This window comes from Mustela erminea, chromosome 9 (assembly GCF_009829155.1).
Source record: "Mustela erminea isolate mMusErm1 chromosome 9, mMusErm1.Pri, whole genome shotgun sequence".
NCBI lineage: Eukaryota > Metazoa > Chordata > Mammalia > Carnivora > Mustelidae > Mustela > Mustela erminea.
The window spans coordinates 96,172,270-96,185,651 of NC_045622.1; the positions used below are offsets into that span (position 1 = coordinate 96,172,270).

Here is a 13,382-nt window from a genome sequence, read left to right on the forward strand (position 1 = left end):
TGAGTAGAATTAACGCTCCCAGGCACCTCCCCGTGGTCCATTCTCATCTCCATGACGTCATTGAACATGCCGAGCTCAACGTCCTGCCAAATGGACCCACTCTTTATAGAGTAGGATGATGAGGGGAAATAGCATTTGGAGTAGAAATAAACAGCAGATAATAACCCATAATTGTTTTTAATCGTGGGGATGAGTCACCCTCAATTTATTTCCAAATTTCTTCTGTCATCAGCTGTTCATTTCTTTACTTTGAAAATCACCAGATTAACACTGCCAAAGGCAGGTAGGAAACAATCCAAGAGGACAATTCTGAAGTATCACATGGTGAGCTGATGATAAACTGGGAACAAGGGGCGCCTGGGTGGCTCAGTTGTTAAGTGTCTGCCTTTGGCTTGGGTCGTGATCCCAGAGTCCTGGGATGGAGCCCTGCACTGGGCTCCCTGTTCGACGGGAAGCCTGCTTCTTCCTCTCCCACTCCCCCGGCTTGTGTTCCCTCTCTCCCTCTCTCTGTGTCAAATAAATAAATAAATCTTTAAAAAAAAAAAAAAAGATGAAAAAGAAAAAAAGAAACTGGGAACAAGACAATCCTCAGGAAAGTCTCTTTTTTGTCCCAGCAAAGGCACCAAAGTGTGAACCTAATTCACACATTCGTTATTCCAATCAGGTTATTTTTATATCAGTGTAATTTTAGAATAAGACTTGATGGAGGATTATTTATTTTCCGGGAAATTCTGTCCATCACTTTGCACACAAGATATTCAAGTAGGTCTAGCACCAAAATTCATTTCACACCAAGAAATTATGTCTTTTTTACTGCTTTCACAATGCCTTCTTTATTCCCTAAGTCTTCCTTCTACTCAAGGAATTTCAAAGCAGAATGGCCAAACAGACATTCTAACATCATGGGCGTAAGAAATGTGATTTGTTTAGATGTGAGCTGTCAAAACCTGGGTGAGTCTCCTCTGCCCATCAATCTATCGGGTTTTTAGATCTGTAAAGTGTAAGCTTGCTATTTTATCTACATTTGATTTGTCTTCTTTAAGTTGATTGGGTTCTTAAACCAATTTAGCCTCTAATTCCTTCTCTGGTTTGGAAAGAGGACATTGGAGTCCAGATGTTTTCCCTAGAAACCAGGTCCAAGTCACAGTCCAACTACTGCAGAAAGACTAGAGATGGAGGCTTCAGGCTGTACCTAACATCCTCTTAAAAACACAAAGCTGAAAACTCAAGATTAGTAGCCACTTTTGTCAGAAGACCATTCCCTAACTTAAATTTGCTCTTTACACTTGCCTCAGATGATGCCTATACAGGGAGCAAAGTAGGAAAGCTAAAATCCCATCCAGTAATTTAGGGCAAATGAATATTGTTTTCATTTGAAATCTCTAGACAATTAAATAAAAAACATTCTGGCTGACTGCCGTTTCCCCCTTTGCTTTGATTTTGTAGGCAAGATCATAAATGTCTGCTGCTAGTGAATTTTCAATCACTCAACCTGGAGTTGAGTGGGTAGTAGGGAACTGTTGGCTTGGTTTTGGTTTAGCTAATGTATTTGCAAATGAGTCGGGATATTCTGGCACAGCCATAACCCTTCTAAAACACAAAGATTAAATGTCAATTTGTGACAAGTGTCCACATACGCAATCATGCTAGATGATGGAACTCTGCAGGGGGTGGTGAGGCAGAAAGTTTGTCACAACTCCTTCTGGGAAATTTCCCTCCCTTCCACCTCTCACATTAGCTAAAATGAGTGAGCATCAGCTCCTGACGGATTCGATCAGCCTCCAGGTCCAAGGACTCCATGTGTTCATACTCTTCTTCAGGGGGCTGTTCCATGGGTCCTGTCATTGGAGAGGACCAAACATCCATCCCATGCTCCAGGGAGATGTTGTGGAGGACACAACAAGCCAAGATAATGTGGCTGGACTTCTCTGGTGAGTACTGCAGCGCTCCCTTGGATCCATCCAGGCAGCGAAATCGGGAGCAGAGGGTTCGGAAAGTCTTCTCAATCACACTGTGAGTTGCAGAATGGGCCATATTATAGCGATATTCGGCTGGGGTTTCAGGAATGTGAAGGGGGGTCATGAGCCAAGTACGCAGAGAGAAGGAACTGTCACCTGTGGGGGAAGGTCCAAAGAAATCGTAAATCATTCTAACTGGAATACAAACAGAAATGAAAATCCAGGAACATATACACAGAACGGATAAGAAAATGCAAAAGACTCTGGAGGCACTGTGCCCCAGAAAAACCAAGAGGGAAATGATATGGTAAAAAGAAGGCATGCCAGGATCACGAGAAGGAAGACAGAGGTCTTGGCTGGAAATATCCTTGTTAAAACCAACAGAGAAAAAAGGCTGATAGCTTAAAAAAGAAAGGGCGGGGTGCTTTGGTGGCTGGGTCAATTAACAGGCTGCCTTCGGCTCAGGCCATGATCCCAGGGCCCTGGGTTCAAGCCTGCTTCTCCCTTCTCCCTCTGCAGCTCCCCCTACTTGTTCTCTCTCTCTCTCTCTCTGTCAAATAAATAAATAAATAAATAAATAAGATCTTTAAAAATAAACAAACAAATAAATAAAAGGGGATGGGGGAAGCCAAGCCTGAGAAAATGTGGGGAGAACGTGAAGGCACTTAAGGAAATGAAATTCCCGGATTTTCTGAACTCAGAGATACTGTTCTTTAATAAAAGGTTAGTAAGAACTATCATATAGCAAGCCAATCTTCAAAATCTCCAAAGAGAAAAAGTGCAAGAGAGAAAAAAGAGAATTCAGCCAGGAGAGCTCAAAACTCTTATGAGGAAAATTTCTAACTTTACCATTAAAGAGTCAGATCTGGAAAGCACTACCTCGGGATTTCAGAGTATTTCATGGAAAACAATCATTCATTCTCCCTGTACTAAGAACAGTAAGATAAAAGTCCCAGTGCCTGTGGCACAGATCAGAACTCAGGTGTTCCTAGATATTACAATCACTAGAACAATGCCTGTGTAACAGAGGAACTGGTATGATTTCACTTTAACAAGGAAAGCATACATATAATGATACAAACAGTAACAGTGATAAGGAAATCAAATCAGAAGTCAATTAAAATAATATACAGAGGCATTTTCCTAAGGTGACTTCCTTGTCATATGATCTCTGGCAGTGCTAAGAACAAAATAACGCTCAAGACTGGGATGCAATGTCCTGTTACAACAGTACAATGTTTCTGGGGTGCTTAATTGTCCTGACTCACTACAGCTGACAGATGAAATGTCTCACACAGAGGCACAACCCCTTAGAAATCTGAGACAAAGAGGCTCTCGGAGTACTAACTTGCACAATGGCTGTGTTCCTGACCCACTATCAGTTTTGGTAAATAGTTATGGATTATTCAGAGTCTAGGCCCTGTTCCAAAACACACACAGGACTCCTTTCTTTCAGGAGCTTACATTTTTTAAGTACTGGATCAACTTTATTAAAAAAAATTTTTATGGAGTCGTCTGGGTGGCTCAGTGGGTTAAAGCCTCTGCCTTCGGCTCAGGTCATGATCCCCAGGTCCTGGGATCAAGCCCAGCATCGGACTCTCTGCTCAGTGGGAAGCCTGCTTCCTCCTCTCTCTCTGCCTGCCTCTCTGCCTACTTGTGATCTCTGTCAAATAAATAACAAAATCTTAAAAAAAATTTATGTTTTTACTTATACATAATTGACATATAACATTGTGTTAATTGTACGTACTGGAATGTTGTTAAATATTTAATAAGTCTCATGATATTTTCAACTTTTACATTTAGTTGACTTTCCCCCCAAGTACGACCTATTTTACTTGAACTCACACCTACTAAATACTAAATTTAAGAAACTGATGCTGTAAATAATAAAGAAAATGATATCAGTGACTCATTAAATACCTACTATGTAGCAGGCATTGATCTAGGCACTTTGCAGTCAAATGCTCTACCACTGAGCTATACCCCCGATCTAGGCACTTTGAATGTATTATCTCTTATTATCCAATCCCAACCCTGCCAGGTAGGATATTATTGAACTAATTCTACCAATGAGAAAATCAAAATATCAGTAGCCATCCTGTGATATGCCACGCAAAGGAAGCAGAAGGAGCTAGTCACTAAATGCTAATGTCAGACTCAAAAGTCACAAAAACAATGGTGTAATGCTGTAAGAGAGTAAGACAAACATTTACGGTGAATGCCAAAGGACACAGATACTAAATGTTATTAGTTGAACATTTCTCTATGGAACAGTATGAGCCTTAACTGGGGAGACATAAAGGATTAGCTAGTTAATGCAGACCTTTTATAACATGCCCCATGGTCATTAACTGATTATAATCCAAGCACCACTGGAAAACAGACACTCAGGAGGGGATTAGGATCAGAACTGCTAAACAGATTACAACTGCTTACATGATCAGTCATCCACAAGACATTCTGGCAGATCTTACCCAAAGCTGCTTAACAAGACCAGACCAAGAGCTGAAGAAGTAAGAACTCAGGCTGGATTCTTTGTAGGAGCAGGTACATTTAAAGAAGAGGAATAAGGTAATGCAGTTCTGAAGGGACAGATGAGAATGAGGAGATGAAGGGATGACACCATGGTAAAAATATGCTAAAAAAAAATTCAGAGGCTCCTATATATCCCTCCTTTGATAGAAACACTATTCTGAATTTTATGTTTGTCATTTCTCTGCATTTGTTTATATTGTATCTAAGTAGCATAATATTGTTCTTGGTTGTAAACTTTATCAAAATGATTTCCTACTGGGCGCCTGGGTGGCTCAGTGGGTTGAGCCGCTGCCTTCGGCTTGGGTCATGATCTCGGGGTCCTGGGATCGAGTCCCGCATCGGGCTCTCTGCTCAGCAGGGAGCCTGCTTCCCTCTCTCTCTCTCTCTCTGCCTGCCTCTCCATCTAGTTGTGATTTCTCTCTGTCAATAAAATAAATAAAATCTTAAAAAAAAATGATTTCCTACTAAAAACAAAACATAAACCTAAAAAAAAAAAATCACAAAGGGAATTATAGTCAATTCTACATTTGGCAAATTTAGAACTATTTCACAAATCTGATGCGTGTTAAGATACGATCAGCCATCTTAACTTTTTTAACATCTTGTTATCCTCATAATCCTGCCAATCTTCCCCAAAATATTACCCTCTTATCCAACACATCCTTTAGATACCAGTGTTTTACAAACTTATCTATTTGTACGAATCACTTGACGCACCTGTTAAAAATGGATGTCTATATTCTTTCCTTGACAATTCTCATTCCCAAAGTTTAAAGTGGGGCCCAGTGATGTGTATTTTTAATAAATTCCCCAGATGACTCTCTTGATCTGGAAAATTTGTGAAACCCTTACAAGTTCAGGGGTCTTCAAACTAGTTTTCCTGATAGTGATAATGGAGGATCTGCAAGAAAATATATGCTAGAACTGCTAGTTGTACTAATCAATTTCCACATGGGTATACTTTTCCCCGCCCTAGTGCCTACCATATAGCCTGATACCAAAATTGGCCTTAATAAATATTTGTTAAATGTTGTTACCATATCCATCTCTCTCATTTCCACCCTTCCTGTAAAAAGGGTAATCAGAAAAGTAATAAAAATTTATCAGAGTTGGGGTGCCTGGCTGGCTCAGTCAGTAGAGTATGTGACTCTTGATCTTGTCATGAGTTCAAGTTCTAAATAGGGCGTAGGGGCGCCTGGGTGGCTCAGTGGGTTAGGCCGCTGCCTTTGGCTCGGGTCATGATCTCATGGTCCTGGGATGGAGTCCCGCATTGGGCTCTCTGCTCAGCAGGGAGCCTGCTTCCTCCTCTCTCTCTCTGCCTGCCTCTATGCCTGCTTGTGATCTCTCTCTGTCAAATAAATAAATAAAATCTTTAAAAAATAGGGGCACCTGGGTGGCTCAGTGGGTTCAGCCTCTGCCTTCAGCTCAGGTCATGATCTCAGGGTCCTGGGATCGGGCCCCACATCAGGCTCTCTGCTCAGCAGGAGGCCTGCTTCCTCCTCTCTCTCTGCCTGCCTCTCTGCCCACTTGTGATCTCTGTCTGTCAAATAAAATCTTTAAAAAAAAAAAAAATCTTAAAAATAAATAAATAAATAAATAAATAGGGCGTAGAGCCTACCTTAAAAAAAAAAATTGTCAAGAGTTTCCCCTTATTTCCAATTATGTCCTGTAAAAAACCTCAAAAAAACTGAAGCCATATTTCCAACTGAATCTGGGTCCCAACGTGTGAAGGAAAAGAGAGTAAGTAATTCCTACATGACCTTGAAGTCCTTAACAGAGAGACTATTTGCCAAAAGACTTAATTCTTCATGTGACCTAGTTCTAAAAGTTAACCACAATTGGCATCTGTGTGGCTCTGTTAGTTAAGCATCTGCCTTTGGCTCAGGTCATGATCCCAGCCAGGGTCCTGGGATCAAGCCCTGCATCGGGCTCTCTGCGTCTCCCTCTCCCTCTGCCTATCTGTGGGCTTTCTCCCTGTCGAATAAATAAATTAAATAAATAATCTTTTAAAAAAGTTAACAAAAGTTAACCACAAGTGACTTAGATATTCTGTGCCTTAATTTCCTCCTCCATAAACATGTTGATATCAGTATTTAACTTTTCAAAAGTTTTTATAACAATTAAGTGAGACAACCCAATGCAAACTGCTTACGACATTGCCTGACAAGTTCTGAGCGCTCAGCATGTTTTAGCTGGCTTTATAGTAAGGTACCAAAGTCATTTTCCATAAGAAATGAGCTTGGTGGTTCGGTCAGTTAAGTGTCTGACTCTTGGTTTCGGCTCAGGTCATGATGTGGGGGGTGGCAGGGACTGATCCCTGCTCAGCAGGAAGTTCTGCTTCTCCCTCTCCCTCTGCTCCTCCTTGTGCTCTTGCTTGTGTTCTCTCTCTCTTGCATTCTCTTTCAAATAAATAAATAAATAATCTTAAAAAAAAAAAAAAGAAATTTGAAAGTTCAAAAAAGGCACAAGGTAGGATTTTTTTTTTTTTTTTTAAGATCCTGGAATCAGGACCCTGAGCTGAAGACAGATGGCCTAACGAGATGCCCAGGAGCTCCCACACAAGGTAGGATTAAGAAAAAGGTCCAGAGGGATAAAGAGAAGGGGGTACACTAATAACAGAAGATAGAAGGAACAACTCAAGAAAACCACTGAGTTCCAAGACATCACACATAGTACCCTGGCAGCTCTACTTCATTCTGACAGCAGTCTCTTCCCACTTGGAACACGGAAGAAACAAAGAATATTAAAAAGGAATAATTTCTGAGCGTCTACTGCATGTTAAATACTGTTATGAGGACACACAGTGCAGATATGATCCCTGGTTTGAAAGAGAGGTCTTCCAATCCTTCATGTTTCTTTTCATCTCTCACATAACATGTTGTATAGAAGATAACCTTTGTTCTGTTGCTTACATAATAGTCAGCTTTAGAACAAACAAACACACACAGAGAACCAAGCTGCCAAGATTAAGGATATTATCACTGTTACCCAACTATATTTCTCCCAGCTATGCAGTCACCCCAGTTTGCATTGCTCCGTTTTGAATGGGTCCTTGTCCTACTTATGTCACTAAGTCAGACTTCCCAATGGCACTTGAGCAGATTTGTCAAGTGAGCTCCCACGAGAACTGTGGAAGTGCACTGTCCGCTATCATTCTTTTTTTTTTTTAAGATTTTATTTATCTGAGAGACAGCAAGCTAGAACTGAGGGAGCACAAGCAGGGCGGGGTCGGTGGGGAGAGGGAGAAGCAAACTCCCTGCTAAGTAGGGAGTCCAACTTGACTTGGGGCTCAATCCCAGGACCCCAGGATCATGACCTCAGCCGAATGCAGATGCTTAACCAACTGAGCCACCCAGGTGCCCTGCTATCATTTTCATATAGATATCATAATAACAGTAACCGATGACAAGTCTTATATTTGTACAATACTCTATAATGAACTCTCACATATATCACCTAGTCCTAACAATAGATATTACTGCAGTTGGTATTATTATTTTTTTAATAAAGATTTATTTATTTATTTGACAGACAGAAATCACAAGCAGACAGAGAGGCAGGCAGAGAGAGAGGAGGAAGCAGACTCCCTGCTGAGCAGAGAGCCCGATGCGATGCGGGGCTCGTTCCCAGGACCCTGAGATCATGACCTGAGCCGAAGGCAGAGGCTTTAACCCACTGAGCCGCCCAGGCTCCCCAGAGATTTTATTTATTAAACAGAGAGAGAGATCCGGAGTAGGCAGAGCAGCAGGCGGTGGGGTGGGGGTGGGGGTGCGCGGAGAGCAGGCTTCCCACTGAGCAGAGAGCCTGATGTGGGGCTTGATCCCAGGACCCTGAGATCATGACCTGAGCTGAAGGCAGAGGCTTTAACCCACTGAGTCACCCAGGCGCCCCTGTTGGCATTATTTTTTTTTTTAAAGATTTTATTTATTCATTTGACACAGAGAGATCACAAGTAGGCAGAGAGGCAGGCAGAGAGAGAGAGAGGAGGAAGCAGGCTCCCCGCGGAGCAGAGAACCCGATGCGGGACTCGATCCCAGGACCCTGAGATCACGACCTGAGCCGAAGGCAGCGGCTTAACCCACTGAGCCACCCAGGCGCCCATGTTGGCATTATTTTTAACATTTTACACATGATAAAAATTAAGGCTCAGTTGAAGAGATCTATTATATTTAACCACATCTGTCCTTATTAAGAACTTCAGCTGTATTAAAGGGGAATGTTTTTGTAGGGTTGTTGTTGCTCCTGTTTCCAACTACAAAACACTGCCACAGCTTAACTTTATTTCCCATCACCAGTGTTCCTACTTATGACCATATGTCTCAAGATAAATCCTTAGAAGTGAGGCTCTGGACCAAGTATTGTGTTTTTAAACTTTAATAAAATGTCCTTAAAGTGTTCTTTTTTTTTTTTAAATTAAGACTCAGAGAGGGGCGCCTGGGTGGCTCAGTGGATTAAATAAAGCCTCTCCCTTCGGCTCAGGTCAGGATCCCAGGGTCCTGGGAACGAGCCCCGCATCGCCTTGGGCTCTCTGCTCAGCAGGGAGTCTGCTTCCTCCTCTCTCTCTGCCTGCCTCTCTGCCTACTTGTGATCTCTGTCTGTCAAATAAATAAATAAAATCTTAAAAAAAAAAAAAAGAAGAAGACGATGACGCCGACTCAGAGTTCTCACCTGAGGTCTCATTAAAAAAAAGAACAGGACTGAGACTCAGGTCTATAGATTCTCAAATTTCATTCTGCTCTGTTACATCATTTTTCTGGGGCTACAAAATGAAGCGTGTGCACCTGAAAACTTACCAAGCAGCCAGCTATCTTTGTGTATTCCAGCTTCGAAATGACTACTGAGGGAAGACTGCTGCAGCACAGCATAGTCCTGGAGGCTGCCTGGCCAGTTGGTCTCCACAGTCATTAGTGCCCCTCTAATGTCACACACCATCAGGCAGTTTAAAGAATGCAGTCCTTTGCGGTTCACATAGGAAAGGTCTTCAGCATTCGGTGCCTTGATTGCCACATGGATACAGTCAACCACCCCTATAACCCCTGGCATCCCGGCTAACCCATAGAATTCATCCTTTAGAGCCTGCACGGAGGTTTCATCTGCTGGAAAGCGAATGAACTGTGTGGCTCTTTCCACAAGTGCTTCGGTGACATTGGCAACACAGCGACTCATAGATGCCTGACTGATTCCAATAGCATCTCCCATCCGAGTCTGGAAGGAACCTGAAGTATAGAAGCCCAGTGCTGCAAGGATCTGTGTCTCTGGGCTAATAGCTCTGGATCTCTGAGTAGGTCTAGAAAGACTTGCCCCCAAGAGCTCCACCAAGTAATAAATGAACTGTCGAGGAAACCCATACATAGACATCAAGTATTCATCAGTCACGTCATCCAGCTTAAAGCGGTCCAATGTCCGGTGACCTCGGCCATAGAGCAAGAGATCACAGTCAAGTACTGTTATTGGTATAGCCATGGTACATGTAAATGTGATTTCTCCTTCCCTCTGCTACTTTTCCTGAATTCCTCTCAGTAAAGATGTTGGTGCAAGAAGGTATTTAAAGAAGTGTCAGAATTCAGCAGTTAACCATCAGTTAAATGGCTCTGGCATTTGTAATCTTCTCTCTGTAAAGGTTAAAAGAAAAAAAGCATTAGAAACCGACCAAAGACTTTAAAATGATTCAAAGGCTACAACAGCTCCTTTTCTCAAACTTCAATCTGTCCAGGCAAAAGGTGCTGTACCTGTAAATCTGGGCTTTGCTCCACTAACACATGGCTGCACGAAATGCTCGGTGGTTTGAAAGATAATGGGAGTTGTTTTGTATGTAGCAGAGCAGCTCCCTCAACCCTACAGTCTGAAGAAAGGAAGGAAGGAAGGAAGGAAGGAAGAAAGGAAAGAAGGAAGGAAAAGAAAATGTGGGATGATTTTGATGGCTCACTTAATGCTTGACATTTGAACCCCAAGAGCACAAGATTAATGGAGGAGGGGCACCTGGCTGGTTTAGAACCAAGTGGAGGGTCTCTTCATCTCTGGGTTTTAACTTCCAACTCCATGTTGGATGTAGAGATTACTTAAAAATAACATCTTAAAAAAAAAAGATTAATGGAGGCGATAGCGTAATTATTCATAAAGTAGAAGAGGTCTGCACTTAACTACACAGGCCACAAACTGGCTGACGTAAGTCTTAACTACGCGGGTCAGGAATTAGTCACGCCTGGTTTCATTACCCAAACCTTTTGGCTCCACGGGGTAAGTACGAGAGGGACGTGTGGGGTGCTCAAACCAGTCTAGCAAGACAGGTATGGGCAAAAAACTGCCCGCAATCCAGCCAGGTGGACACAGATCGTGTGCTCGAACAACAAGCCATGCCTTCTCCGCACGAAATCCAAATCGTGAGGCTGAGGCCCAGGAAGCACGAAAGCCCAGACAGGTTAGGATAAAAGCGCAAAAGAGGCTAGATGAGTTAGAGCTGGGAGGCGACTCCGCCACTTATAAAAGGTGCCTTAGAAAAGATACTTAGAAATCTGATTGCGCCGGCCACTCAAAGCCAGCGAAGGCCCGTCACCCACCTCTCCGAGGCTGCGGCGTTACTGGCAGCACTTCCCACCCACCCAGCCGGTCCGGCCCTGCACTGGAACCAGCGACCTCGGACTGGTCGCCACGCCGCTCACCATAGGCACCGCCCCCTCGCGTCAGCGGTCTCCCCACGCCGCGTCCTCACAGCCGCTTCCGCGGCAGCGTGAGGTTCGATGGCGCACATTCCACAGTTAACCCAAAGTTTTCACTCTTTCAAAGACCCTCTGTCCCCCGCCTTTATGCCGTTCTTTCCTTCTGAGACACTTGGAAAAATTAGTGAGAAAGATTTACATGGGAAGGAAATCAACTTTTATGGGAATTAAGAAAAAAGGGATGAAATAAGGAGTCCACCCTGTAGCGAAAGTGCGGATGAAGTTACGCAGCTATATTTCCCCCATAGCCCTCTTCCTCCCCCCGCCTTCATCCGAGCGGATGAAAACAAACACTAACGATGGCGGCGCCGGGAGGCGACCGGCTGCTAGGCTTCAGGCAGTAGTGATCGATAGAGCTGTGAGGGCGCTCTGGAAGAACGCGAATCAACGTGAGTGCGACAACTCGCGCAGTCCTGTGAGTGAAACACCCGGGGCCCACGAACCACGAGCCTCCTGAGGCGTGAAGTGTCTATCTGCGACCCCTGCTGTCCCCGCAGCTACGGAGTGCAGGAGTCCTCATCCAAGAGACGCAGCTGGCCGGCCCCAGGCCCCGGCCTCCGTAATGAGAGCCCCGAGCCACTCTCTGTGTCGCAGCTTTGCAGGTACTAACTTTAGTGGGGATACCCCCAGAACATTCAGCGCCCCCGGGTGGGAGGCAATGGATCTGCGGCCTAACGGGTACCTCCTTGTGAGGACTAAGCCAAGTAGCCCCAGAACAGTCCCTAGACCTTTCTTTGGGAAGTCGGGTTGGTTTAGGCCCCGTTGGCTCTCGATGGCCCCTAGTCTTAACAGAAGTCCACAAAGCTTTCGTCTCTACTTTCTCAGCTCTTTGGGTTATGTCGTAAGGTTTTTGGAGGTAATTTGGGGGACCCTAACTCCGGGGTTGGTACCAATATGAGTGAGGTAGGTTTTCATTCAATCAAGATTTGTTGGGAAGAAAACAAAACAAAACAAAACTTGCTGAGTGCCAAATATGTACTCCGCGTGTAGGTGAGGGTGACTGTTGACTAGTGAAAAAAGGGACCCCAAGGTTCACGACTGTCTTCTTACTGGCAGTGGAACGACTTGTGGAAACCGGCGATCCGTTCTCATTTAATAAATCTCTGGGTAAGTGGCTAAGCACCTTTTGGGGTTCATCACTAACTCATGTCCGTTTTCACTTTCCAGGTCAGTTTTCAGCTTGCCCTGTCAATTGAGCGTAGCATTTCACTTTTAGTATTTTCCGTTTAGAGAGAGAGCGGGCGAGCTGGATCATTGTACTTAGTTTAAAACTCATCTGCTAAGATGGTAGAATTTATTAAACACTTACAGTAGGAAATGTGCAGTAATACACAACAGACCCCTTTTATTTTAAGATTTTATTTATTTATTTGACAGAGTGAGATCACAAGTAGGCAAAGAGGCAGGCAGAGAGAGAGAGGAGGAAGCAGGCTCCCTGCTGAGCAGAGAGCCGGATGCTGTGCTCCATCCCCGGACGCTGGGATCATGACCTGAGCCGAAGGCAGAGGCTTTAACCCACTGAGCCACCCAGGCGCCCCCAACAGACCCCTTCTTTACACTAAGTTTATTTCTAGGTTTTCGTATGTTTTATGAATGTTAATCCTTTTCATGTATGGATTTTGTGGCCCCAACTAAATTATAAAAGTTTTGTTTTCATCTCCATTTTTCAGCTGAGCAGACATAAATGCTTGTGAAATGGAATCCTGAGTTAATATTTTTAATGCACAGTGAATGATGAGTAAGTGCTGAAGCAGGTATCAAATATATTGATCCGTATAATGAGATGAATGTAGTTAATTCATGCACTGTCTTCAAATTACACCCTTTTGGGTGTAAAGTTAAGGATATGGCAACTTTTGAGATTCATATTTCATAAAAATTGCAAAGCACTGGATTTTCCATTATTATACTTAACACGTAACTCTTTTTATTGTGCATTTGTATTTTTCCCTTAGGAGTGGTTATTAAAATTGAATTTTATTTATTTATTTATTTTTTAATAAATCTTTTTTTAAAGATTTTATTTTATTTGACAGACAGAGGGATCACAGATAGGCAGAGAGTCAGGCAGAGAGAGAAGGGGAAGCAGGCTCCCTGCTGAGCAGAGAGCCCGATGTGGGGCTCCATCCCAGGACTCTGAGATCCTGTCCTGAGCCGAAGGCAGAGCTTA

The 13,382-nt window shown here is 43.5% G+C and overlaps 2 protein-coding genes across 8 annotated transcripts in view; one reads left to right on the forward strand and one right to left on the reverse strand.

Moving 5' to 3' along the window:
• Positions 1–699: 699 nt before the first annotated feature.
• Positions 700–11,177, reverse strand: HARBI1 (harbinger transposase derived 1). 2 transcript variants are annotated; one of them, XM_032356877.1, is made up of 3 exons: positions 11,156–11,177; positions 9,290–10,108; positions 700–2,114 (listed from the first exon to the last, which is right to left on the reverse strand). In XM_032356877.1, the coding sequence occupies exons 2-3, from the start codon at positions 9,957–9,959 to the stop codon at positions 1,735–1,737; spliced, it is 1,050 nt and encodes a 349-aa protein (XP_032212768.1). In that variant the 5' UTR covers positions 9,960–10,108; positions 11,156–11,177; the 3' UTR covers positions 700–1,734. The 2 variants fall into 2 exon arrangements, with proteins under 2 accessions (XP_032212768.1, XP_032212767.1); XM_032356876.1 differs by lacking the exon at positions 11,156–11,177 and adding an exon at positions 11,054–11,149.
• A 287-nt stretch (positions 11,178–11,464) lies between these two features.
• The window catches only part of ATG13 (autophagy related 13), a 57,426-nt gene continuing 55,508 nt past the window's right edge, over positions 11,465–13,382 (forward strand). For 2 of the 6 annotated variants that reach the window (XM_032356870.1, XM_032356873.1), the window contains exons 1-2: positions 11,466–11,814; positions 12,203–12,319. The gene's annotated coding sequence lies outside the window, so the exon portion shown is untranslated. Of the gene's footprint in view, positions 11,815–12,202; positions 12,320–13,382 lie in introns of all 6 variants that reach the window. The other 4 variants (XM_032356874.1, XM_032356871.1, XM_032356875.1 and 1 more) reach the window with 4 other exon arrangements.